Source organism: Pundamilia nyererei, unplaced genomic scaffold (genome assembly GCF_000239375.1).
Source record: "Pundamilia nyererei isolate P.nyererei 1_Seehausen unplaced genomic scaffold, PunNye1.0 scaffold00080, whole genome shotgun sequence".
In the NCBI taxonomy this organism is placed as follows: domain Eukaryota; kingdom Metazoa; phylum Chordata; class Actinopteri; order Cichliformes; family Cichlidae; genus Pundamilia; species Pundamilia nyererei.
This window is the reverse complement of record NW_005187481.1, coordinates 686,910-714,654: the sequence shown is the minus strand read 5'-3', so window position 1 is coordinate 714,654 and position 27,745 is coordinate 686,910. Positions and strand designations below refer to the sequence as shown.

Here is a 27,745-nt window from a genome sequence, read left to right as displayed (position 1 = left end):
CCACTGTGCTGTGGTATGTCTTCCCCAGTTTTACAGGGCTGGGACACCCTGATGTAATGGGGTTTAAGCAGATTAATATGACAAAAATGAATTTAAAAAACAAATAGTTCTACTCTGAACTTGAATGGCAAAGGGACCATAAAGTGCCCTGAAATGAGACATCACCAAATGGCATCAGAGCTAAAACCTGCTCACCTGGACCGAACTGCTGCAGTTTGGCTTTTGGATAATTAAGATGCTTCATTTCTATAATCCAGAACCGGATTCACTATCTCAATGGGGTTCAGGCTGTACCACAGAACCCCGAAGCAAACCGTGTGACCAAATACCATCTCATTTAGACTAAACCCAGTAATGAGTTGAATTACATCCCTGGCAGCCAGCAACAAACAGCCATGGGTCTTTCCCAAACCTGGCCTAATTCACATTACCCCCACAGCAGAGTTTTCAAAGTTTGATGGAACCAATAAAGTGGCTCTGAATGTGATTATGCCTTACTCAGACTCGTTTCAAAATTTGAGTAAACAGATGTGATGAAAAGTTTGAGGGCTGAACAATCTGTATCACCTTTACGATAATTGTGGCGGGAACGTAAGCGCTGAAACCCTTGAGCCTAGTGAAGCAGCTAGAACCGTCAATGACACCTGCAACCTTGGATGTGCCTCCAAGACAACCTTTTTTGACAAAACACTAAAAAAAACCCTCCCCAACAGACCAGAGAGAATCCACATTCCATCAGGGACAGAACAGCAGCTGCACCTTATACAGACTTAAACACACCAGGCACAGGCCCAGCCAAGCTCAAAGCCACATGAATCACAAGCCGAGGACAGCTCAGTGACCATAACTTTCAGCAAAACAGTAACATAACTTTTTATTTACTACATGTCAGAACCTCTCAAAGAGCCAGATTGCTCTGGTCTTTATAAGACCAGAGCATATAGATAATGGCTTTAAAATGGAAAGCCAATTGTTCCAACAATCGAAACTGCAAATTGACTAGCCCCATTTGCCCCAGTCTGTCTGACAGGATACTACAGAACAGAGGAGACTAGACGAGGTTGTAATTAGAAGAGAATCTTTTATTTTAAGGAAAGCAAGAGCAGCATGTGTAGAAAGGAGAGAATTTCTTCTCCAATCAGCTCCTGTTGAACAAAGCACCTACTGCCTTGGGGGGTCATCGCAGCATCCTTTAAATGACCTGTAAGAGCCATGGGAAATCTTCTTTCTGATGTTTACTGCTCTTTATTCACCTCTTCTGAGATTCAACCTTAATTTGACCTTTAACTTAGTATATGTTCTACTCAAAAAGTTCATGGATGTCCTTTGTTTGTTTTTTTAATATTCCTTTTCATACTTGTTGTCATTTGGTTTAAGGAGATACGATTATGATTATGAAGATTAAAAGTCATCAACCAGTTAAAGAGAAAACCTGTTTGTCAAGTCTATAGCTTCATATTTTACTATAATCACATAAACACAGTTTTTTTTCCACAGGCACATATAGACGTCACAGTCCACTGCGTTATTAGTGTGTTCACTCACTCATTATGCTGCATTAAGCCACAGTGATAGTGATGCTACTAGAAATAAACCGGTGTTAATAACTGAATTTGCGCCTGACTTTCGTTGAATGTGTTATTCTGCCTGCGTGAGCTCAGACGGGCTAATAAAGAGAGTTTTAGCTTTGTGCACATTTCTGTTTTGTATTTAATCAAGGCTCCTTTGAGAATGACAAGCTCAGATACAAATGGGATCAAGATCACAGAGAAGTTTTTTTGGGGTTCAAGTGACGGTTTTGGTTATGCCATCATATGCAAACGATAACAATCTCATGCATCCTTTTCAAAAGTAAAAAAAGGAAGTTGTCTCATGCGAGCTCTGCAGCTACAGCTCACGCTGGTAGGCAGATGCTCCGCAACCACACATTTAGTCACAGGACCAGAGCAGCACTAAATAAAACGCACAAGTACATCACATTGAGAACACGAAGAGGCTTGTAAGACGTACAGGAAACTCTTGAGCAGCTTTTTGGACTAAAAAAAAACAAAAACAGAAGACTTACGACCAAAATCTTCAGCATTCTGAATTTGATTCTTTAGGGTAAGTTTCTCCTTTTTGAAACTTCTACTTTCATTTTCTGTGGATTTTCTGTGGACAACACGCCAGTGCTCTTCTGCTTCATGCCTGCTTTTTTGTTCAGCTAAGTGCTTCAGTGGATTATTTAGTTTGTATAAATTCAAAGATAATAAAAGATTTTAACTGTTGTTTTAACACTGCAATCTGCTCTGTAGCTCCTCTTTCCTGAAGTCATCAAAAAAAGCCAAGCTCTGTTGTTTTAGGTCAGAAAATACACTGCATTCTCTGTGGTATTTTGTCATGTCCAGTAATGGTCAGTACAGCATCCTTTTAAGCACTCAAGCCCAGAGTAAAGTGCTCTAATTTTCTCAAGGGCGGGTTATCATGTTTCCCTCTGCCTTGGTCCTACTATTTCATTTCTCTTAATGCTAAGCAGGCATCTTCAGAGACACGACAGTATTCACACGCCCATGTCTCTGAGGGTGTGTCAATACCTCAGTGGTTTTGACATTAACATCAGATTTTTTTCAAAACTTTTTAAACAAAGGAAACAGTATAGACGACGAAGATTGAAGTCTGGTGAGTCAGCTCGTTTGTTACTGCTTTGATTGCCACTTTATAAAAAAAATGCTTTAGTTCATGAAGAATGTGCTACTGCCGTGGCATGTTGCACTGCTTCGGTATATGGATGGCATGTATGCAGTTAAAGGGATGTTTTTCACAGTTTAGATTGCGCCTCAGTGAGAATACAGAGCAGATTATCTTTATTATTGTAGAGACATGTTTGTGCAGCATTAAAAAAACATACATGGCTCACATTACTGAGCATCATGGATCAATAAGTCATAAATAATACACCAGGACATAATCACATGATGTCAGAGAGGTTCCTGTACAAGCAGTTTATAGACATGCAAGCTTAGCATTTCTTTCTTTAAAATACTACCGTTTCAGTTGTGTGATTGAAAGCATCTATTTAATTCATCTTTTACATGATGTTCAGCAAAATGTTTTTTTTTCCCCCACCGGTTTTTTTTTTTTTTGTTTTTTGTTCGTTTTTTTTTTTTTTTGCTGTGTTCCTCCCATGATGTCCATGGGGTATAACACAGTTTCCACTGAATCAGTAATTCCCCATTTTCTGACTCAAAAAGAGGAACAAGAAGCCACAGAAGATTTCTGTACGGTCTCATGGCCCTTAACGCATCTTTCTTTAACATCGGGGCATAGTGTCTGTTTACTATCAGCTGAACTTGGAATCCTTTTAGACTGTGAATGTGTAACCACACTGTAAACCAATTGGTCATGCCACAAAGCAGCAAGCAGCAAGAAGATCGAGTGCTGTGTTTCTACTGTTGTCAAGGAAGTGTTTTAAATAAAAACTCCTTTGTTAGTCACTGGTTGAGGAAACATCACATGTCTGAAAGCTATGCTCGTGCCATTTAAGACGGATTAGATAAGCCCCTGTGGTAAACATGTTTCCGATTCTGCTGATGCAGCCACGCTACACGCTCTGACCTGAATTATTTACAGTGGCTCTTGGCTGTGTTTGTAACCAATTCAATCCAAGCAGTGTAATGACATAGTTTTATATGGTTTAACTTAAATCTTTACTTTGATTCCTCCAATTGTTGTAGATGACTTACTGTGGACACAGATTTGGGTGTACAGTGATTTTATTGCCCTTTTTCTCATGTTTCAAATTTCTGCAGGCTAAATAGGACTCGATTAGTTGCTTTTATTTTTTCAACAAGAAGCACCCAGAGAGAACAAACCTCCACCAAGACAGCCAAGACACTTTTAAGGGAATAGTTTGGTATAGTTTGGTATTTTGTAAACACAATTTTGTAAACAAAATACAAAAATTTGTATTTTGTTATTTTGTTTACAAAATTCCAAACTGGTACTTTGTAAACAAAATACCAAACTTGTGTAGGAGAAGCTAACGGATAATAGGTTTGTTATAATATTGATTTTTACAACTTGTAACTAGACGTAAATAACTGACTAGCAGCTCATGCTCTTTCTCTTGACATTACTTTCTTTAAAGCTGTAATGCATTTGGGGTTAAATGTAAAAGTGAGGTCAGAGGTTAAATTTTGACATGACACACATACAACCACTACCAAACTTAGTCTCCTTAAAGCTCATAAAGCCGGTTAACTACAATTTAAATGAAAATAAAATTTAAAAAAGCACCAGTAAAATGGTAGTTACTGAGTGTCTTAGTTATTAGGTATTAGCAGTGAAACAGTAACAGTGTCTTGAAAAAAATCTCTACACTTTGTATTGAAAACTCCTTGCAGCACCTTTGTCACTTCTGGATTATGTATAACTGTGTCGTATTTCCATGCAGATCACTGGAGGAAAGGGTGAAAAATGAAGAAATCTGAGATGTTTGGTTTCACTCTGGAGACAGACGACAGGACAGAGGAGGAGAGGTCGCGGCAAAAGATGACTAAGAAAGATGGTCTGGCTTTGAGGTTGAGCCCGGAGGACCCCAAGACACCTATGGACACTGATTACCAGGAAGAAATGGAGAAGACGAAACCTCAGATCAGATTCAATTTCAACTTTGACAAGTGAGCCTCTCCATGCAGTGATAAAATGAAGTTTGCCTCAATATAACACTCATTATAGGATTGGTGCTGGGTATTTTCAAGCCCCAAAGTGCTGATTTAATAACCCTCAGCAACCCAACTGTTACACTTTTTTGGTTTTTTGTATAGAGGGATTCGAGGTGTGGATCAGCATGATAACAGGAGAGACAGCAAGACGTATAACCGTGACAGACTGTTTGAAGCAGTGGCCAGCAGAGATATCAGCAAACTAGATGGCCTTCAAGAGTACCTGCGCCAAAATATGAAGAAACTCTCTGACTCTTTGTGTGAGTGTTGGAGGACCGGTAATGCAACAGCTGCAACTAAAGTAGAACATGCTGACCTATGTGTTAACCACATGGATTTGTGTTTACATCCACAGATCGGTCCTACGGTAAAACGCCCTTAATGAAAGCTCTGCTGCACCTCAAAGACGGCAGGAATGAGACCGTCGAAATGTTGATTGACATTTCAGAGAAGATGGGTGATGTTAAGGAGTTTGTGAACGCAGCCTACACCAACAACTACTACAAAGGTAACAGATTTTCTGTGTCCGGGAGATTTATTTGAACTCTTTTAACCTTGTCACGATATCTGTATTCCAGTATTTTTTTCCAGTAATGCAGTGGACATGTTTAAATAAGACTCATTTTCTTGCAGGCCAGACAGCTCTGCATATAGCCATCGAGAGGAGAAGTATTTTTTATGTGAAGCTGCTGGTCAGCAAAGGTGCAGACGTCCACGTCAGAGCTTGCGGGAAATTCTTCCAACCACACAAGGGTCCCTACTTCTACTTTGGTGAGCACATGCTGCTGCAGAGAGGAGTTTCCTCATACAAAGATCATATGCCGACGCAGTGAGTCAGCCAGTTATTTTTGTAGTTTTTAGAATCAGAGCAGAAGTGTGATTTTTTTTTTTTTTTTTTTTTGAAGGAACAATATGATGGCCCAGTTTCTTCGATCAATTCTTAATACTCAAATATGTATAGAGGAACAGTGTGCAAGTTGTTCAAAGGGAAAGATTGTCCTATTTTTGGACATGCTACTACCTTTCCAAGTTTCTTATTCTTTTGCAAAATGCAGAATTCTGAATTACATGTGAGTACATTAAAAGACCAGTACAGCTTTGAATCTCGAATGAGAAACAAGAGCGAACTCAAGATAAGTAAAGGTTTCCTTGGGTTCCCTTTAACTATGACACCAACTATATTAGTATCCCTATCTACATACTGTTACATAACCTCTGGTACTTATTAAAGCCTTAAAAGTCACATATGATAAATTTTTCTTTGGCGTGTAACAGTATACTCTTTAATCAAACATAAAATAATTGTTTCAAATGTACAGAATACCTGGAATATTAAGTAAATATGATCTTCATGTTGGCCATAAATTTCACAATTTATAATCAATTAATTATCTCTCTGTAACTCATCTTCCTCTATTACCAGTTTAACAAAAAGATTATTTGGGTCAAACTTGCTCTTCTTTCGGCCAGATAGTTTTTACAAATGCTGATTTTTAAAAAAAAATCTAGTTAATGGCTAAATCAACGACTTATATTAGCTGATGGTTTCAAGACAGTTTCACCATATGTGTGTTTTTCTGTTGCTGCCTGGACAGAATTTTTTTCTGCATGAGCAACAAAAGCTTGCTCAAACATCATTGGTCAATGGAAATTTAACTGCAAACACACCACAAAGAAAAACAGAACGCTCTTGCTACCAACAGTCTCATCCTTTGCTTAAGGATCCCGAAAATAAATTTTTCCAGTTTTGCATTTGCATCTCTAGCTTCAGAGATAGAGATAAAAATGGACAATACGAGTAATGCAGGAATCTTTCCCCCACTGATAGCTTCGTGTGTAGTCCCTAAATCATAGAGGAAACCATGACTGGATTCAAAACTAGTTGTCACAATATAATGCAAGTTACAAAAAAATGTTTCCTCAGCTGCTCGGTGAACCTCAAAAACCAAGCGATGAACTGCAACAGCTAGCAAAATTTATTACAGTGCAAGTCTTGAGTATTTAAAAGTAGAATGGGAGGGAGAGCCTTCAGTTTTCAGGCCCCACTTCTGTGGAACCAGCTTCCAGTTTGGATTCGGGAGACAGACACTATCTCTACTTTTAAGATTAGGCTTAAAACTTTCCTTTTTGCTAAAGCATATAGTTAGGGCTGGACCAGGTGGCCCTGAATCCTCCCTTAGTTATGCTGCAATAGACGTAGGCTGCCGGGGGATTCCCATGATGCATTGAGTTTTTCCTTTCCAGTCACCTTTCTCACTCACTATGTATTAACAGACCTCTCTGCATTGAACCATACTTGTTATTAACCTCAGTCTCTCTTCCACAGCATGTCTTTTATCCTGTCTTCCTTCTCTCACCCCAACCGGTCGCAGCAGATGGCCCCGCCTCTCCCTGAGCCTGGTTCTGCCGGAGGTTTCTTCCTGTTAAAAGGGAGTTTTTCCTTCCCACTGTTGCCAAAGTGCTTGCTCATAGGGGGTCATATGATTGTTGGGTTTTTCTCTGTATCTATGAAGCGCCTTGAGGCGACTTATGTTGTGATTTGGCGCTATATAAATAAAATTGAATTGAATTGAATTGAGCTAACCGTCTTTTCTTAACATTTTGTTAGGAAAGTGGGAAATAGTTACAGTAATTTACAATTTACCAAATTTTGACAAGATCCCCAACACCTCTGGTTAAAATACAGCCACAACCCATGATAGAGCCTCCACCGTCCTTTACAGATGGGTGTAGAGACTATTTGTTGTACCTGTCTCTTGAACTCCTCAGTACCACCTCAGTGCCATTTCTTTCTTTCAGATATTGTTCATCTGTTGCAGATAGTCTTTTTTTAGGCCTGCCAGTTCTTTTGTTCTCCACCTATCCAGTTTCTTCAAACTTTTTAAGGACACTCTGCACACCATGTCGACATATGCCAAGTTCTTCGATAATAGCTCTCTGGGAATCACCTTGTTGGTGCAAAAATATTATTTCATGTCTGTCAAACTGTTGTTTTTGGCATTTTTCATAGATTTAACTAAAGAAATTGGAACAAAACATCTCTTTTTGCAGCAGACTAAGTGACAAAGTGCTTAAAGATACAATTTCAAATCGGTTCATTTTTGTCTGGTATGTGCAGACACAACACTGGTTCGTTCCTTGACTTGGGTATCCTTTTTAATGGTTGAATGAGCAATGGTCAATGCCTATAATACAATAGCTGTAATACTTTTGCACAGTACTGTACTGTTCAGTACTGATAGCATGAATTTGTCAGCTTGCTCTTTAATGGTTTGGATTGACTAGACATAGAATGGACCAGCAAAAAAATAGTCCCTTTTGACTGATTTTTAATTTTCAACCCAGTGATGTGATCGTGGCTCAAGAGTTGGGAGTTTGTCTTGTAATTAGAAGGTTGCCGGTTCGAGCCCCGGCTTGGACAGTCTTAGTCGTTGTGTCCTTGGGCAAGACACTTCACCCGTTGCCTACTGGTGGTGGTCAGAGGGCCCGGTGGCGCCAGTGTCTGGCAGCCTCGCCTCTGTCAGTGCGCCCCAGGGTGGCTGTGGCTACAATGTAGCTTCCTATCACCAGTGTGTGAATGACTGGATGTGTAAAGCGCTTATTGGTCCTTAGGGACTAGCAAAGCGCTATACAAATACAGGCCATTTACAATTTGATGTAATGTTCTGTACTGAAAGAAGATGGCGCAAAACATGTTTTAAAGCCTTTAAGCACTTATTTTTTAAATCCAGTTACATCTGTGTCAGTTGTTGAGGGCAGGGCTCCATGGTGTAGCCTTTAAACATTTAGTGTTTCACTTCCACTTTCAACACCCTGATTTTGATTCAAAAAAATAAGTAAGGCTGAAATAAAACTTTAAAATATCATCAAATCTTTGTCTGCAGGTGAGCTGCCCCTGTCTCTGGCAGCCTGCACCAACCAGCCCGACGTGGTAGACTTCTTAATGGACAATGAATACCAGCGAGCAGATGCTAAGATGGTAGATTCTCAAGGCAACACGGTCCTGCATGCCCTTGTGATGGTGGCTGACAACTCCAAGTGCAACACAGAATTCATAGTCAGCATGTACGACCGTATCCTAAAGATCACAGCGAGACTGTATCCCAAGGTGCAGCTGGAAAACATTGAGAACAAGAAGGGCCTGACACCTCTCAAAATGGCTGCCCACACTGGCAAGACTGGGGTAAAACACTGCAGTTTGACATTAAGAGTACTACCAAGTGAGAAAAGCAACAGTGAGAATGAAGTGCAGAGCTCCTTTACTACTGACAGGGCAGAAACTATACGTTTTGGTGGGATCTGTTGGTTTCTGGGTTTTCAGAAATAGATCAGACCTTCACAGACTCTCTTTGTTCTAGCTTTCCTTTTTACTTGTCTACAGCTGTTCTCACACATCTTAAGACGAGAGTTCCAAGAGACCGGAACCAAACACTTGTCCCGTAAATTCACCGAGTGGGTTTATGGGCCCGTCCACTGCTCCCTGTACGACCTGGCCTCCGTGGACTCATATGAGGAGAACTCAGTGCTGAAGATACTGATCTACGGCAGCGACATCCCTGTGAGTTCCAGCATCGTGACACCAGTCAGAGCAGTAGTTGCATGCTGTTCGGTTCTCAAATGTGCATCCCTTCCTTTCTCCTCTCAGAACCGTCACGAGATGCTCGAGACGGAGCCTCTGATCCAACTGCTTGAAGAAAAGTGGAATAGGTTTGCCAGTAGAATGTTTTTCTTCAACTTCCTGTCCTACCTCGTGTACTTGATCATCTTTACTCTCCTAGCCTACTATAAGAAAGAAAGCATGGTAAGCTGACTGACACAAAAGAGGTGAGCTGTGCAAGCATCACAGACAGGCCTGTGTTAATGTGGATGATGTTCTCTCTGTGCCCCACAGCCAATGCTTCACATTAACCTCAAGACTGATGATCACCTGTACATTTTAGCTTGGCTGCTGACAGCAGTTGCGAACTGCTACTTCTTTCTCATAGGGGTATGTAGTTAACTTTGTGTTTGTGTACATCTACTTTCTTATATCACCACCTAGTGGAAGTTGTAGTCCAGTAACATGACTGATTACCTCATCTGAATCCCTAGATTATAGATATGATGAGGAAACGACCAAAGCTGGAGACCCTGCTGGTTGACGGATATTATGAGATTCTTTTGTAAGTAGCAGGCATGCTCAAAATTAAAGCTACCTTGTGGAGTTTTTTCACCTCTTTATAATGCAGTATTATTCCTGATACAGAGTCGCCACTTGCATTCGTGCAGCAATCAGCTGAAGCCCCTTTACTACTAACATTTCCTTTTAATAGTTTCAATTGACTGCAGCAGTTGTTGTGATTTAATGATGTCAAAAGTTTGGACACACCTTCTCATTTAATGTGTTTTTCTATTTACATTGTAGATTCTTACTGAAGGCATCAAAACTGTGAATGAACACATATGGAATTATGTAGTAAACAAAAAAGTGTCAAATACCTCAAAACATGTTTTATATTTTAGATTCTTCAAAATAGCCACCCTTTGCTTTGATTACTGCTTTGCACACTCTTGGCATTCTCTCGGTGATCTTCATGAGGTAGTCGCCTGAAATGGTTTTCAAACAGTCTTGAAGGAGTTCCCAGAGATGCTGAGCACTTGTTGGGCCTTTTGCCTTCACTCTGCGGTCAAATCTCATCCCAAACCATCTCAATTTGGTTTAGGTTAGGTGACTGTGGAGGCCAGGCAATCTGGTGCAGCACTCCATCACTCTCCTTCTTGGTCAAATAGGCCTTACAAAGCCTGGAGGTGTGTTTGGGGTCATTGTCCTATTGATAAATAAATGATGCTCCAGCTAAACACAAACCCGGATGGGATGGCATGTTGCTGCAGGATGCTGTGGATGCACTCCGACACCAAAACGCCTCCTACTCCATGCTTCACAGTGGGAACCATGTATGTAGAGACCATCCGTTCACCTTTTCTGCGTCGCACAAAGACACGACGGGTGGAACCAAAGATCTCTAATTTGGACTCATCAGACCAAAGCACAGATTTTCAACGGTCTAATGTCCATTCTTTGTGTTTCTTGGTTTAAACAAATCTCTTCTGCTTGTTGCTTTTCCCTAGTAGGCGTTTCTTAGCAGCTATTTGACCTCTAATCTGCTCTAATCGGTTAACTTGCGATTTCTGAGGCTGGTGATTTGGATGAATTTATCCTCAGCAGCAGAGGTGACTCTTGGTCTTCCTTTCCTGGGGTGGTCCTCATGTGAGCCAGTTTCGTCATAGCACTTGATGGTTTTTGCGAATGCCCATGGGGACACAAAGTTTTTGTAATTTTCCAGAATGATTGAAGGTTTGCAGTGCTGTCGCCAAAGCAAAAGGTGGCTACTTTGGGGAATCTAAAAGATAAGACATATTTAGAGTTATTCATCAATTTTTTCTTTGCTACATAATTTCATATATCTTACTTCATAGATTTGATGTATTCAGTTTGTATCCACAATGTAGAAAATCGTAAAAATAAATAAAAAGCATGTTTGTGTCCAAACATTGGTAAGTTGGTTATATACTTTCTATAGGTATTGTGCTTCTTTTGGGAAAAATAGGTTTTTCCACAACACTTTGCAAATAAATGGTTTGTGGAAGATGTACAGCACAGTAAAACTCCTCAGCAGTCATGTTAATAGTTATTACAGTGCTGCCGCTGATAGTCTTTTGCAGGGTGTCCTCTTCCTGATCTCCACTGGGCTCCACCTGTTTGGGAGGGATGAGTACCTCAGCTTCCTGGTGTTGTGTCTTGCTCTCAGCTGGGTGAACATACTCTACTTCTCCAGGGGCAACGAGCACATGGGCATCTACAGTGTCATGATACAAAAGGTAGCCCTCGCATGTCACGCAGTTCCACAGAGAAGATAGTAGCAACTGATCCCATCACTGAGGCTCTCTGTCTCCTTGTTTGCAGATGATCCTCAGTGACATCCTGCGCTTCCTGTTTGTCTACATCGTCTTCCTCTTTGGATTTTCAGCAGGTATTATACCCTCTCTAAAAAGGAGAAAGGTTTGCACAAAAACATCTGCATTTTTTGATTCCATTTAAAAAGTTTTACATACAAAATACTCTTTTACAAAAAGAGTATTTTGGGACAGAATCTGCAGCTTGTGTACCCTGATCAGACCTGCTTAACCTGCTGTAACCTGCTTCCTATCACAGCGGTGGTCACCCTGCTCAAAGACCCTACAGCGGACAAGTCTCCTGATAAAGAGCTGAATACAACAAACACCACTAAATCACCTCGTTTTCTCCTTGTTGGTCTTGAGGAGGACTGTGTCAAACCCACCTTCTCAAACATCTCCTACACTACCCTGCAGCTCTTCAAGTTCACCATTGGCATGGGCGACATGGAGTTCATCCAGAATTACAAGTACATAGACGTCTTCTACGTGCTCCTCATCTTCTATATCATACTTACCTACATCCTGCTGCTCAACATGCTCATCGCGCTCATGAACCGCACTGTGGAGAAGCTCACCAATGAGACCACCAGCATCTGGAAGCTACAGGTCAGAGTGTTCAGAGCTGATGTGAGTATATAAGTGAAGTATGCGTGATTTAAATGATGTGACTGCTTTCAGAGGGCTATCACTATCCTGGACATGGAGAGGAGACTGCCCTGTTGCCTGAAGGGTTATTTTCGCTGTGGGGTGGAGAAAAATCTCAACACTGCTACCGGAAAGGACCGCCGACGGTGTTTCAGGTTGGCTTCTATTCAGTTCAGTGACAGCACAGTGGTTAGTCACACATTTTCAAAGGGCTGCAAATGCCCTGGACATTCTAGCTCCAACATAGGGTTGACATTTGTGGTTTAGCATCTTCATAGCTTTTTTTTTTAATGAAATCTAAGCTTTTAACCAATACCATCTAATGTTTCTGTCAGTTTTGTTGACAAAGACAACATGTTAGCAAGCAGACATTAATAGATACCACAAAAGATCAACATGAAGCTTCTTCCTTCTTGAAGGCTACGCCCTTACCTTAACCCCTACTGGAGATAGAGGCCTCATTTTTTCCAATATTGGCATAGGGCAGGGTTGGAAATCTGTTGATTGAAGTCCCAGCTTCCTGAAGGCTGCAGCTCTTGTACATTCCTAGTTTAAACATGGCAAAAACTTTCAAATAAAGAAAGATTTATAGTTTATGGTTATATTTATTTATTTATTTATTTATTTATTTATTTATTTATTTTTTGGGGGGGGAGAGAAGACACTTATATAGATATCAAAAGCTCACGTGTCAAATATGATACATTTGGTGTTACAGGGTTAATAAGGCTGTCTCAGGCACATCAGTGAGCCCAGCGGCCACACCCATCTGCTGTTAAAGCCTTTCTTTTATTAGGAGCATCAGTCCAGAAGAATTTTTTTTTTTTAACTGTGAGTCATGCAAAGTTACTCTAATGAAGTCCAAGAGTGAAAATATAGAGCTGCACACGATTATAATACAGGAAGTTCCTTTAGTTTTCATCTAGCAGTATTACAAAATCAAATGTTTCATTCTGCATTTATGTTTACTTAACGACGGGTTGCAACACCTCGTCGTTAAGGAGGTGTTATCAAGACGCGGTTTGATAACCATTAGAACTGTTTTTGGGTTTTTCCAAGAATAGCTGAACAGGCAGAGACCCCCTTCACTAGCTTCTGATGCACACGCAGTCATTTTGTTCAATAAGGTGAAATATGACAGATACCACTCAGCTCAGAAAAGAGCTTCAGTGGTTTTTCCAAGTAGTTTTTCAAGGGGTAACAAGTTATTTGTCAATTATTGTTGTTCCAATCAGCCTCATCTGCACTTTGCATTTATTGCACACCAACATACTAAACCAGCTGAACATGGATAATTTAGCACAAAGCACTATGATGCCAAATGCAGCCTCACAAGTTATGGAGGCCCTGTTGGGTCAAAGCTTTTTCTCTTAAAATGTAAAAAAACAACAACAAAAAAACCCCACTACTACATGGGTCTGCATGTCCTGTGTCATTCTTGCTTTTCCCCTGCTTTACAATTGTCCTTGTCCAAGAAAGACTAAAAATGCCTGACATAAATAATGACTATAATCTAACTTAGTCTAACTTTGAATTATTTCAGCTGACATGATGTTCAAATGTTGCATTTACTTTACTAAATTTGTTAGTTTGATCACTACAACGTGCATTAGCACTAGTTGGCTTCTGTGGCTGCAGAAAAACAAAATCTAGAGAAACTGGCTGTTAGTGAGCTGCGGCTTGAACTCGCTTGCAGATAAATCCAGACATGTATAAAGACAGGAGAAAAGAACACGTTTGGGTATTGAATACATAATTATTAGAGTTATTAGTAATACATTTGGCTACGTTTCAGTATTGGCTATATTATTTGTGTTCAGCTGTGCTAAATTGAACCTCTGCATGTGTGTCAGTCTTTGTGGGTTTGTAGCGGGTTTCCTGGTGACAGGAAGGATGATGTATGAGGTCTAATATTAGACTTATTATCTGACTTTATTGGCCAGGTTTTCATATTAAGATTCTTCATATCAAGGAGTATAAAATCCCTTGCATGAAACTGATCACCACTCTGCTGCTCACAATAAAGGCTGATAAAGGCCAACTTCATCAAGGCACAGTAACAAAGGAGAAACAAAGGTTTAGCATTGAAGAGTTCATCCAAGACGCGGCTGTGTGAGCATAATCGATTGATGCACAGTACACCGTGTTGTTCGCTAATTTTGTTGACAGCTGATTGATGTGTCACACGGCAGACAGTAATTGGAGCATGTGTCCTCTTGTCTCCTCAGAGTGGAGGAAGTCAACTGGAACAAATGGAACAGCAACCTGGTCAAAATCGATGAGGATCCCGGCTGTTGGGAGCGTGTCCAGCAGCCAGGCACTGAAACCCCGCCTAGGAGCCAACAAAGAGGTGCGGAAACATGAATTCATGGATTTGTGTGAGGGAGGAAAGTAATTCGAGTCCACTAACATTTTCCTGCTTTACCCACAGGGAGGAGCTGGAGAGGCTTATTCATGGATGGCAGTAGGCGGTGGCAGGCGTACCAGTCCACAGAGATGACACCGGTCTAACAGAGAGCTGCTCTCTGGCTACTCAGCCTGACTGGCTGTTTTACTTGCCCAATAATTTTAACAGACATGGATAATCTACTTTACTGACTGATTGATACCCCAGTGTAACCTTCCCAAGAAAACCTTGTGGACACTTTGGGTTTGACTGACAACAGTGTAAAACAGCAATATTTATCAGTATTGAACGCCAGGCAGTGTTGTGCAAATAGCAAAGAAATTTTAAAGCAAACCTTTAAAGCAGAACATTTAATCCAGCGGCTTCTTCTACATGCTGCTCCTGCACGTCAACTGGATGCACATCCTCTGCTCAAAGGCCATAACCTGCTGGCACCTCTGGTATCGCTCGAAAACCTTCGTGGAGTAATGCCACTCACCAAGGTGCTGATCCTTCCCTCCCACTGTGTGCCCTTTATACTAGGCCCATTTTCATCACAGCCAGACAAGCTAAATCTACTGCGACCAGATCAGTCCCACAGATTTCACAGCTTGCTTTGTCTACTCCACTTCCTGTTCCGGCCTGGATAAATGGCATGAAGCGGCAGCAATTGGTGTAGCAATCACCACCTTTGGCTCTACCTGTCACAGTTACAAATGTGGCTTAGACAAGCCTTTAGAAACACCGAGTCGCTTCTAGGGCTGATTATGAGAGAGACAAATGTGTGTGTGTGTGTGTGTGTGTGTGTGTAGCTACCTGAACTGTCACAGAGGATGACAAGAGCTAGGCTGCCTGCTGTTAATTTAGACAAATTAATGTTCAAGCGAACTGAGTTCAAAGCATAAATTAGAACTTTATTTTATTATTACAATATTACAAAAAGAGTAGCACAACTCTCACGCTCTTGCCTCTTATCTGTCGTACAGAATGACACAAAAGAAAGGCTCGTGGACCTTCTTCCATTTCACAGCAACAGTACAAGAAATAAAGAAAAAAAATAAAATTTTAAATAACAAGCAAATCAAGTATTATAAATAGTCACAACTGCAAACTGAAGCTTTGAAAGATTGTGGGGAGGGGAGGGAGAAGAAAAAAAAATTGTTACAGCTCAAAAAACTACACATTGCTAAAAATATATAATTACAAAATATTACTCATTTTCCTCACTTTACATAATAAAGAATATCTAAGGAATTGCTCTGCCTATTCAACAAAACTTCATTAAAGTAAAAAGTCAAAAAAAAAGAAAAGAAAAGCAAAATAAAATTGCTGTTTCTGTGGATCCTTACCATTGCCTCTTCCTTCTTATTTGGGGTTTTCATTAAACCATGCTCATTTTCAAAGGAAAGTCCAAGGACCAAACACTTAAGGCTTTTTAAGGGTCATTAGGGGGTTAGGAGAACAAAACATGGGTGCCATTGCGTTATATCTCACACACACACTGTCTACTGCACACACACACACACATTCACCCTTAACCGTTCCCACATCCACAGGCAGCATTCATACACAATCATTAAACTTTAAAGTTACAGTAGTCTAGTAGGTAAGCCAGTGTACAATAAAATAAACAATGCATTTGCTGTTTCACTTAAAAGTCGGGCTTCGTTTACCTCCGAGTGCTCTTGCAAGTGATCAATTTGGTCTTTTCATTTCAGCATCAGTAGCAACAACATGTAACTCTGTTTGCTGAGGTGCCCATTGTTGGGACCACAAATCTAGCTAGGCGTGTAGTGAGTTCCTACGGGGCATTGACGCGGATTTCATCTATTTCAGAGACTTTTGTCTGTGCCTTTCAATACCTTCAAAACAAATCATCTCAAACATTCAAGTAAACACATTTGTCATAGATACAAAGACGATCTGAAAAGGACACGAACTTTAAAAATGGCACCGCTTCCTAACAGTGTGTCCTTGTTAACCTGACTTTGGTCGCTTTTAAAAAGGTAGGAGTAAATTTTATCACAACCTTCCTTGTCATAAACATTTCACAATCTTGCTGCCAAACGTGGCACTAACGCAGTCTGTTATGCCTTTATTTCTTTTTCTCTTTTTTATTTCCTTTGTAAACACCTGAATTCATTGCAGCATGTGAAGCAGGACCAAGCATCAAAGTTTTTCAACTTGTTTGCTCCCTCTTGGAACTTAAATATGTACAAACAACCTGATTACAGACTTCCTTAAGTGACGGAGAGGTATCGATCTTGAAGAATCCTATTATACAAATAATGACATTTAAAAAGAAGGAGAAACCCTTTGTGCATGTGTGCATACTGCAAGCTTTGCCCGAGGCCTATTCCAGAAAGCAGATTTAGCCAAACTTTGAGGTTTGTTAACTTTGACATGAGGAACTCTGGATCAGTCAGTTGGCATAACTGACTCTGTGACTCTAACCTGCAGGTTCTTTTTAACCTCCTATTATCCAGCAGTGAATGCAGAGTTGAGAGTTAGGATACTATCTGGTTGAATATTGACTTTGTTGTCCGAGGACTTTCTTCCTTTCAAGACTATCGATCTGGACATACCGCGATCCGTGGACATGGAAGAATAAAATCTATTGCATGCTACATGGTCTTCCGTTATAACTCTGTAGACAGGATGGCAGCTGTCAGGTTCTTAACCACTTTCTCGACACTAAACTGCATATTGGCATAATCCCTGTTTAAATAAAAAAAATCCTCTGCATGAAGCTTGTCCTGTTTATTGGCCATACTATCGTTTATAAGGTACATACTTCGAGTATTATTATAATATATCATGATATATCCTATTTTATCACAGCGGCATAACATGGTGAAGATGACTGAGGGAGGATGATTGCGTACCTGCTGAAACCAGCTTCTTAAACCAAGCTACATGTAGTTCAGTGTGAGTCTTTGAGTCTTACAGACTGCAGACAGTCCAAAAGTGTTCCCATAGCATGTGAAATATGCACACATGCTGAGGTCAATATATGCTACTGAGCGAATGCAACAAAGCTGTCTTAAAAGGTACAGTCAGTTTTTTTACTGCAAATCATTACAACACACTTTGACGTTACAGTAATTAAATGCCATCATATCTGTTTGATCCATATTCCAATATTCCGCTGCTGTTTCCTGTATTTCAGCCTTCAGATATTGTAGCCAATAAAAGGTAGGATTCCAACTTCCATTAAAAAAAAAAAAGTAAAATTCAAGCTGAATAAAATGTGGCTTTAAAAAAAATGAAAAAAAGAAAAATGTGACAGATTGACAAACATTCATATTTCCATTTAAAGTGGAAGATTTGCTCTTTATTTACCCGTTGCCATAGTGATTGTTGGACTCGGAGCTCCACTGATAACTGCTTTTTTTTTTTTTTTTTTTTTTAATATTACCTAAGCTGACTGACCCAGCTGCACTTCATCAACTCAAACTAACTAAACCTGCTTTCTGGAACAGGTCCCAGCTGGACTCTGTTATACTTCACTAACTGATGGCTTTGCATTGAAGCACGGTCATCTCTCTCTCTTTTGTCCTTAAGTGACTGCGTTTAATCATCGAAATGAAACAAATTTAATGAACCTAGTCGGAGCCAAAAAATTTCCTGACATGATCCTGTTACAGGAACAAGAAGAAAAATCTATCAGCAGATGTTTTTTCAGAGAGGGATCTGTTTTTCTTTCTTGCATGCATAAGGAAACTTTAGTGGCAGGTCTGAAGTAGAATTGACACAGGATCACTTGAGATCCAGGCACGTAAATTGACAAGTATCATCAAGGGAAAAAAGCAGGTAATAAACAGTATGAAGTGCCAGTTAGAAGCCCTCGTTAACAAACCTAGAATTAGCAATTGATCACTTGCAAGATTAAACAAACAAACAAAAAAAAACCTACTGATCTTCATTAAATATATTAATTTACCCTCTTTAACATTAGCAGTCATTTGCTTAAGTTATAAGTTGAGTTTTATTCATGTTTCCTTTCTTAAGACTAAACAAAGGGTGCTGATAACAGTTGTGGAGACAAGGCCATAGCTTATCTGTACCCTGGGTGCTGGATGAGAGCGGTTCTGCCATCCCCAACCTCTGGACCTACCCTGCTCAGAGGGGGCCTGTGCATCTTGCCCATCAACCCTAGATTCTGATCGCGGAAATAGGGCGTCTGGAAGTCCCCACCCAAGTAATCTGCTGTTTGCATCAGATTAGTCTGGGCGGAGGAGGAGGAGGAGGAGGAGGAGCTTGATCCTAGCCGGTAATGGGGAGCCCCAGGGGGCCCACAGTCTAGCGTGGTGCACCCTCCTGGGCCTGCACCGTGGAATGGCATGGCTATGTCCTGAGACCCGGAGCTGTCACTGTTGGGTGTGGGTAGGATGCTGCTGTTCCAAATGTGCGACTGGAAGTAGTGACCGTTAGTGTAGTGGGCCATGGGGCCGGGCATGCCATTGTTGTTAACAGGTGGGGAGGGGGTGGGCCTCTCTACGGGAGGTTTTAGTGAGTAAGGCTGACCCACGCACACCTCTGCAGGGTAGCCCATGCCCTTAAAATGGAAGGTGGCGTCCCTGGAAGGCTGCTTGCAGAGGTGGCTCCCCCCATTCTGAATGTGGGGTACATGAGCCAACTGATGTTGATTCCAAGAGCGCATCTTCTGCTGCTGCTGCGTGGTGTGTTGTAGTTGCTGCTGCTGATTCTGATGTGGGTGCAGTTGGTGCTGCTGCAGCTGGTGCTGCTGCTTGAGATCAGTGTGGTTGGAAGGCAAGTGGTTCATAGCAGCCACACTGGGTGGAGGGTGAGCTCCCACTGGGGCTGGGGCTTTCTCTTGAGAGCCAATGATGCAGTTGGGTGGGGGGAAGCCAGGGGTGGCAGGGTTACTGTGCATGGAAACCCTAGAACAAGCGCTGATAAGCAGGTTGCGACTGATGGGGCTGGGGTTGGCGATCTGGCCCTCACACATGGAGGTGGTTCCTGCACCCTGGGCCCGAGCTTGGCAGAATTGGTTGATCTGATGTACGATGGTGTTCAGGTCAGCCTGGCGGCCCTGGTGCAGACCAGCAGCCATAGAGAGTGGAATGGTTGAGGTAGAGACAGTAACATTAGGTGGTGCATCGCCATCGGGAAGCTTTCTGCTTCCCTGCAGGCCAGATAGAGGCTGCTGCTGCTGCTGCTGAAGGTGCTGCTGCTGGAGCATGACAGTAGGTGGCCCCTGTGTTTGCCCGAGAGCTGGGTGCTGAGACTGAGTCTGGAGTCTGGCTGGGCCCTGAGGGTGCTGGGCCATTGGGGGAGGCTGTCTGAGACTCTGGGTGTGCACCTGCTGCTGGGGAAGGGGTATATGCACAGTCTGAGGGGGGTCCTGCGGTGGAAGGGGTAACCTCTGCTGGGGCCGGGGAAGGTTCTGCACCTGGTGGTTTAAAGTGCTGGTTGAAGCCACCTGATAGGGTCCCGTAAGGGGGTTCATGATGACGTCAGGGTGCAAGCGAGCCCGGCTACCGTCAAAATCTTTTAGGATGCCTTTGACAGTGGGCACCTTGACGATGGCGAGGAGGCCTGTCTTGGCACTGGCCTGAGAGGAAGGATAAGGGCTGTAGCGCTGGCCTGACGTATCCAGCCCGTTGACAGTACGGCGCACGTGGTTCCTCTGGGGGACCTTGACACTGTTGGGGAAGATCTTAATGGTGAGGGGGTTGTTGGCAACCTTCTTAGCATATGCATCCAATTCTGCAGGGGTTGGAAACGGAGCGGATCTCATCCTTTGTGTGGTGTCCCCTGAGGTGAAGAACAGGATAGATCGGAGGCAAGAAGCAGAAAGCAAAAGGAGACAGAGGGTAGGGGAAAAAAAATTAGAGAGAGACATTAGGCAGCAGGCCAAAATCTAGAATGAAAAAAAACCCCTACAACTTCAGAAGAGGAAGCTTGAGATATGCTTAATGATAACTTTTGTCTTCATGCTGTGCTCTCCCATGTCAAAGTCCTTCATTCATCTTACTTCTTATCCTTTATACCACTTACCTTCTACCAGTCTCTCCTCATGGCCTAGATTTTCTAGAGCATGAAAACAGATCTCAGAATAGGTGCAGGAGTCTAGTTTCAACTCAGACCACTTAAATCACCATATGCTGAAAGGTTATTATAGATTTTTTTTTAAACCACTGATGCCAAAAGCATGTTTCCTACCCCAGCTTTAATTCAGGTAGAAATGTATATGGCACAAAAGAGCACATCAGTTGAAATCAGAGTAGCTGAGTGAACTTGATTTGGAACGCACTCTCATATTTCATACTTGCCTGTTTTTCTCCTAAATCCCCCGTCTCAAAGAAAAAGATTTCCAATCTGAGTCTCTGCAGAATTATCGGTGCCGACACATTCCCAGTCTAAAATCCAATTTGGTGGTATCATTGGGGACTTTGAGGTCAGGAGCTTTTAGTGGCCTTAATTGACGCATTATCTGGGCAAAGAATAAGAATGCATCTGAGGGGTGGGCTGTGCCGCTTGCTACTAAAAAAAATATCACAAGATAAACAGAAAAAAAAGGCTGTGATGGTCCCCTGTGGCTGGCAAGGGGAGAAGGAAAAAAGAGAGAGCGAGATAGACGCAGAGAGCACAGCTCCATGACAGCAGACAAGTAATCAGACACAGAAGCAGCGTCTCTGATCTGTGGGAACACTTCCCAGGCCTCAGCTCGCAGACATTTGTTACACCTGCTAAGCACTGTGGCTAAATTTAACAATGCCAAAGTGACAATGTGAGCACGATTGCGTGTTTGTGTATGCGCGAAGCTCCTTTTAAAAAATTTGTGACAGGATCGTGCAGGTGCTGGCTTGCGCAACAACCGCTTGTGTCCATTTTGTGCGTGAATGGGTGGATGACTGGATATGTAAAGCGCTTTGGGGTCCTTAGGGACTAGTAAAGCGCTATATAAATACAGGCCATTTACCATTTTCAGCCTCGGTGGATGTGACTGCTCGCATCTTTCTAACACACTGATCTCACTTCCACAAAAAAAAAAAAAAAAAGGCTTCTGTCCCTGCTGTCCTCCACCATGCTACCCCCATCACCTCAGCCCTGCCAGCCTGACCTACTTCCACCACACCTCTCTGACTGATGGACATGAGTGGAGCCGATGTGTGAAGAGAATCGCTGCTCTCACCGGTCTCTGAGCTCCATTTAATTCCCTCTTTCATCCTGTTTGAGGTGGGGGGGGATTTTCAGCTCAAGTAAAACACGTCTTTATAGCACACTGGCTACTCCTCTGTTGTTGAGTGAGCAGTAATTTTAAAAGTCTGAAATTCTGGCAGAGGTCTGTGGTTTCAGGCAGCCATGGTCTCACAGCGGGAGGACTGGACATGTGGGATGAGGCACGGAGCTGAATGGAGGGCGCTGACACGGCGGCACCAAGAGTTGTGCCAACTGGCTAATTAATTCGAGCTTTATTTGTGAACAGGAAACAATGGGCAGCGATGTGCGGGGCCGGCATAGGGCGGCACACAGGGGGCGGCTGTAACTAAGCATTCAGCCTGCTGATGGCAGCCTCATTAATGCAGGGGTCTGGGCCAAAGAGCTGGAGCTTGACACCCACCATCACTGAGGCCTAATGTCTGTCACTGAATAAATGCCAGGGTAAGCAAACACAGATAAATGAACACTTACACAGGAGCACACAGACATGATGAGCAGAGGTTTCACCTGTCAAATACAGGAAATGATTAATGAGCCTGCAAAAAAAACCAAACCAAAAAAAAAAAAACCCAAAGGAAGTTTGATCATAACACAAATAAAACCTCACTCCGTTTTCCCAGTAATTAGTAGGTTACCTTTACTACAGAGTGCAAAGAGTATAAAGGAGTATGCATTAATAAATGCAAGTTGTTTGCTCTCTGTGTTCAGTTTGGAAGATCTTGGCACAGCCTCCGTGGTCTGCAGCTGCTGTCAAAACCTCATGTCAGTGTAGCTGTAGAAAGGGTTGTAAGTGGGTGGGAAGTGAGTACATCATCTGTTGCGATGAATAAAACATCTTTTATCATTTTACGGGGATGGAATCTTCTATTTGATACCAAGATTGTGCACAGCATGACAGAATGTTATGCTTTTCCTTACATTCTGTCATATATGTTGGCCAAAGTTTTAAAAACACGAATGTCAGCACACATGAAGGTAATCCCCGTGAGCCACGAATCAGGCTTCAAACTGCTCTGCATGCTCCAGTCGAGTGTTTTTTCTACTCTTGGCTCTGTGTGATGTCAGTCGATGATATCCCAATCACACTCTGAAGCATGAAGCAGCCACACCCACCTGTTGTTGGCGACATCTTTGAAAGAGACGCAGCCATTCACAAGAGAGCTGGTTTTCTTGTTGTTTCAGATAGAAGATGAATGGCACCGAGGTCATGCAAAATTACTGGAGTTAATAGATGTCCACAAATAAAAATAAGGAGATGGAAATAAAAATAATAACCCTGCTTTTTAATAACTACAGCACATCTAAATGCAAAATCACTTCATGTTTTCTGTGCAGGCTTCTAGACTAGTTCACATGAGAGATCCAAATAGAACGAAGGTAAAATACATGCAATTTTAATAAAAACCTTAAATTGACAAAAAAAGGTGTATTTTTTCATATTTTTATGCAGGGGAAGAGAACTGTTTCTTTTAGATTGAAATCTACAGCAAGAAAAAAATTAAAACAAACAAAAAAAATACTAACCCACAGACATGTAACTGCCTACAGTGTTATTTCTTTGCCACTGGCAGTTGTGTAATGAGTTTTATACTTAAGTTGTAAGATTCAGGCAAGTAGCAAAGAAAGCACTGCCAATGGAAAGTGACCAATCCATTAAATTGGAAAAGGGATTATACATTGTTAACACAGCTTAGGCTGACATTTTGGGGAGGGGGGAGAGAAAAAAAGGCAAATCAGGATAAAGGGTTTAACAGCACCGCTGTAAAATGTGTAATGAAATCGGTAAATTACTGTTTAGAGCAGCTTCCCCACTAACAGTGGATAAAATCGACCTCTCGCTGTTTACATCTGCTTAAGGCTCCTGGCAGCTGTTGATTATGGGTTCTAGTAAGCAAGTGTAGCTTATTAGCATTTCAACCTTAACCTGGAACCTGGATTAGTTGAAGGGCTTAAAGCATCAAGGGAGGGTTAATGAGGAATATGAGTGAAGTTTGTAGGCGGCTGCTGGTGGCTGCAAGCACATCATCTCTCAGATCTCCAGCTAAGCACGTTTCCGGGGAGGGAGCAGGGGAAAGAGGGCAGTCTGGCCGCGCGCTAATTATCCCACTGCAAGCGAGCTAGTTGGAACACAAGTGCACAGTCAGCAGGCACTAATTAGGGTTTCTTTTATTCAAACTACTGTTTTTATTGAACAAGGTTTAAGCAGCAGGGAGCAGGGGCTCATGCTGCTGTAAATTGCATTTTTCACACAAGAGCAGGAAATTAGGTCTGAAGCTTCGGCATCAAATTAGACATGAGTTTGGTTTCTCACGTGAAGAGACCTCCCTACATTTTTGCCGAGTTATGAAGAGAGCATAACCTTCAAAGAAAATGAAAACTATTATGAGGAGAGGAGGAAGAGAAGGTTGCTTTTGATCTCAGTGGGGACTAAGATGTGAGAATCAGCCAAGTGGCCCAGCTGTACTCACAGTTTGTTCTGCCTGTGAGATGTGAGGACCAAGGGCCACTTCCTGGTACTTGAGTCATCCTGCCTGGAGGATGAGCAGTTTTCTTCGTGACCCGCTGTCTCTTAGCGTACCTGATCTGCTCCTCTGACAGTCTTTACATTTCACAGCCGTCATCTGTTAGCAGACACTCCCTGATGATAAATAGAGCAGCTGCCCTGGCCTTGCCTCTGACAGCAGCCTGCAAGCTCGTAACTTTAAATGACTCTCCAGTGCGCAGATTCCCCCGCAGGAGGAGAGGCAGGGCACAGCCAGCCTGGCGTTTTGGAGCTCTTGGTGATTATCGAGTGGTGGGAAAGTGTCAAAGACAAGATTGTGTTACACAAGACTCGGCATTAGGGAGCTGAAAGGCTCGAGCTCAAGAATAGCAAAACAAATAGGAGCTAATTATGTAAACCTCCCATCTGAGCTTTTTTTCCCCCCTTTTTCTTTTTTTGCAAGGACTTGTCAGTGCGCTGAATAAAGATTTCAAGTAACAACCAGTCTATGAATTTCACCTAAAAGCAGTCGAGCACATCTCTCACGGAGTCAAGCTGTCAAATTATCTTCTGTGCTGGGTAAGCGATAGAAGCTCTGGAGAGACAGTGAACTCTGTGGACAGCCAGCAGGGAGACGGTGGAGCATTACTCGAGGGTTCAGGCCTGACAACTGCTAAGACTGCTAACATGCAGGAGGTGAGCTACAGGTGATAGATTATGGGTGGTAAAAGAGGCAAACCAGAAAGAGCCTATTTCTTTTCAAATTCACTTTTTTCATGGCACTTTGATAAAAATGATACAGTTCACATGACATTCGGGTCGGTGCCTTTTGATGCAATAGCGCGCCTGTTTGACTAACAGATGAAAAGCATTATGAGAAAATGATAAGAAAGAGAAAAAAAAGAGGACTGGAATTACACTTCTAGGAATGGCCGTGGCTGTGGGAAGCACACTCCATCACCTAAATGGATTACAGTCCTGAGCAAAAAACCCCAAATTGAGCTCCAGTTGTCTTAGTGTGTCACATAAAGGAAGAGCAGGGAAAGAGTCTGGCTGATGGCTGTACCGTGTCACAAGCCTGCCTGAGTGAGGCAACAGACGCTGGCACTTAGCAGACTCCCTCGCGCTTGCCGATCTCCTGGGGGTTGGCTGATTACTGTGATTCTGAAATTACAGTCTTGATGAGCTGGAGCATTTTACAAAAAAAAAGAAAAAGAAAAAAAAAGGGCAGTAGAAATGGGTCACGCCTGGAGCTGAGCTCAGGGAGGAGACAGGAGGAAAAGGAGACCAAGACGTTTTGTGTAAATAAAGCTGACCAAAAGTATTGAGCATAATGTCTCAGACGTGACTGATCTGCTGGGTATAAAAAACTAACTGAAGATGAAACAAAAGGCAAGTATGACTGTGACCTGGCATCAAATGGACAAACTGTGCAATTCATAACAAAATGTGAATATATTTACACTCTTAAAAACAAAGAACGGTAATCTACTGTTTCTTTGTGTAGTTTTCTCCTTCATCATCACTTGTCAGAGCCTCTGAAGTCTGCGCTCTCGCTGGCATTTGCTGACTTCGACTCTCCATTTGTGCTGCTGACACCCAAAAGTGTCCAAGTTTTTCAGCAGTTGTAAAATTCAAACACATTGAATTCAGCGGGCCGGCACTGACTACTCTGCTGTTAAACCGGGCCAGCAGATTGCTTCTTAAATTCACCCACATTACAAGATCATCGGGGCAAAACCACTCAGCCGCAATCTGTCTGCAAGTCTGACAGTAACTGACTCTTCCTGATGGTGAAAAGTAGCTGAGATGCTCATGTTCAAACACATGCAATGTTGCAGTGAGCACACAGGACCACACTCTCGTGACAGACAGATCCTCAGGGGCGATGAGAGAGGGAGGGAGTTGGTTTGCCTTTCATCAGCAAATTAATGGTGCGGTTCATCTTAATTTCCCTTGAAGACAGATCTATGGTCCTGGAGCACTAAAATATTCTCTCTCACTCTCACTCTTTCTGGTTTTAACACAGAGCTGCAGAAGAGATCCAGGCCAGGGTTGGCATGGGGATCTAATGTGGGGCGGCCAGCAGGATTGTAACAGCTTGGTTTGCTGTGTGGGATGATGGTGGTGGTGGTGGTGGTGGTGGTGGTGGTGGTGGTGGTAGTTAACAGTGTGCATGTGTGTCCCGAGAGCAGTACTTACATTTCTGAAGTCCAGTGTTCATCTGCGTGTGGGGGAGAAGCTGGAGGGGGAGGTCACCTGGCCCTGGCAGACAGGCCAGCATTTCACACAGACACTAATGCAACATGGGACACACACTTCTCCTCACACTGTGGAGAGAAAAAGAGAGGGAGAGGTCAGACATAACTCCAAGGCAGCACATGGTGCCTGTCGATGCAGAGGCTGGGTGCAGGCAAATAGAACTCAGTAGCAAGTCCCCTGAGGCACGGGGCTGAGGGAGACATAGTTACCTTTCAATTAGAAATTGATTCACACCTGGAGCATCGGGTAAGGTGACATTTGATGCCAATAACAACTTCAATTAAACATCAAACAGCTGAAGTAAAACGGGCAGGCTGGGCCTGAGGGACTGGCAGCTTTAAATCGACTCAGTCCCTCCTCCTACTCGACTTGCATGTTAGTCACCTAGTTGGACCCCGCTACCCACACTTTACTTCTCTGCCACTATCAGACCGTGGCAGAGGAAATTAATGACTCCTGTATACCCAAAAAGAACACACTCAAGAGGCCTGGCTCTGACAAGTTAGTGCATCTCTGATCGATACTGCAGTCCTCCAGACCTCAAAGAGGCCCTTATTTCGGGGACATTAAACAATGGAGTCAGCTAGGGACGGGTGGAAAGAAATGAATAAACATGGCTACGGCTCCCATAAATGCCTGCCACTTTGTGCAATAATTTGATGTAACAGTGAGGGAGAAAACGTTAGCCATGCTCCACTTGGCTTACTGCTGTATTCAAAAACACCACAGATGCTTGCTTAATCAGCACTGAAGAACAGTCAGGGAGCAAATTAAGTCTACAGAGTCCGTGCCCTCCCCGTTTGCCGTGTGGCATCAGAGGAGGGTGGCAAGTGAGCGCAGACAAACAAGCGTCTATGAGAGAGGCAATTACCCACATAACAACCTTGCCATGCCTGTCTGCCGCAGGGTGATGGCTTAAAAGTGTCTTCCCCCCTGCGGGGAGAAGAGACAAGTGGAGGAAAGAGTGACAAAGCGAGAGAGAAAGGTGAAAAGGAAGAAAGAAGGGTACCGGGTTTAGGGTGGTAGTAGAGGGGTGGCGGGGGCTGAACTTGCTTTAAAAAGCAGGAGCTCAAAAAGGTCAGGATGACAGCTCATTTAAATCCTCCCAGCGAGAAGCAGAGACACCCCCCCCCCCCCCCC

The 27,745-nt window shown here is 42.7% G+C and overlaps 2 protein-coding genes across 6 annotated transcripts in view; one reads left to right on the top strand and one right to left on the bottom strand.

The window, feature by feature from the left end:
* The first annotated feature begins 1,892 nt into the window (after positions 1-1,892).
* The window catches only part of trpv1 (transient receptor potential cation channel, subfamily V, member 1), a 31,050-nt gene continuing 5,197 nt past the window's right edge, over positions 1,893-27,745 (top strand). The window contains exons 1-16 of one of the 3 annotated variants that reach the window (XM_013912076.1): positions 1,893-2,103; positions 4,433-4,658; positions 4,806-4,963; positions 5,059-5,211; positions 5,337-5,474; positions 8,588-8,886; positions 9,085-9,261; positions 9,349-9,504; positions 9,595-9,690; positions 9,795-9,865; positions 11,396-11,561; positions 11,647-11,713; positions 11,896-12,245; positions 12,318-12,439; positions 14,513-14,634; positions 14,716-15,975. In XM_013912076.1, the coding sequence (XP_013767530.1) occupies positions 4,456-4,658; positions 4,806-4,963; positions 5,059-5,211; positions 5,337-5,474; positions 8,588-8,886; positions 9,085-9,261; positions 9,349-9,504; positions 9,595-9,690; positions 9,795-9,865; positions 11,396-11,561; positions 11,647-11,713; positions 11,896-12,245; positions 12,318-12,439; positions 14,513-14,634; positions 14,716-14,795 (2,358 nt within the window). In that variant the 5' untranslated portion in view covers positions 1,893-2,103; positions 4,433-4,455 and the 3' untranslated portion in view covers positions 14,796-15,975. Of the gene's footprint in view, positions 2,104-2,543; positions 2,659-4,432; positions 4,659-4,805; positions 4,964-5,058; positions 5,212-5,336; positions 5,475-8,587; positions 8,887-9,084; positions 9,262-9,348; positions 9,505-9,594; positions 9,691-9,794; positions 9,866-11,395; positions 11,562-11,646; positions 11,714-11,895; positions 12,246-12,317; positions 12,440-14,512; positions 14,635-14,715; positions 15,976-27,745 lie in introns of those variants that run through there. The other 2 variants (XR_001290435.1, XM_013912075.1) reach the window with 2 other exon arrangements.
* Positions 15,564-27,745, bottom strand: part of fam222ba (family with sequence similarity 222 member Ba) — a 30,435-nt gene continuing 18,253 nt past the window's right edge. For all 3 annotated transcript variants that reach the window (XM_005737812.1, XM_005737813.1, XM_005737814.2), the window contains exons 2-3: positions 26,546-26,673; positions 15,564-20,451 (exon numbers count right to left, since the gene is read on the bottom strand). In XM_005737812.1, coding sequence (XP_005737869.1) covers positions 18,728-20,451; positions 26,546-26,627 — 1,806 coding nt within the window. In that variant the 5' untranslated portion in view covers positions 26,628-26,673 and the 3' untranslated portion in view covers positions 15,564-18,727. The remainder of the gene's footprint in view (positions 20,452-26,545; positions 26,674-27,745) is intronic.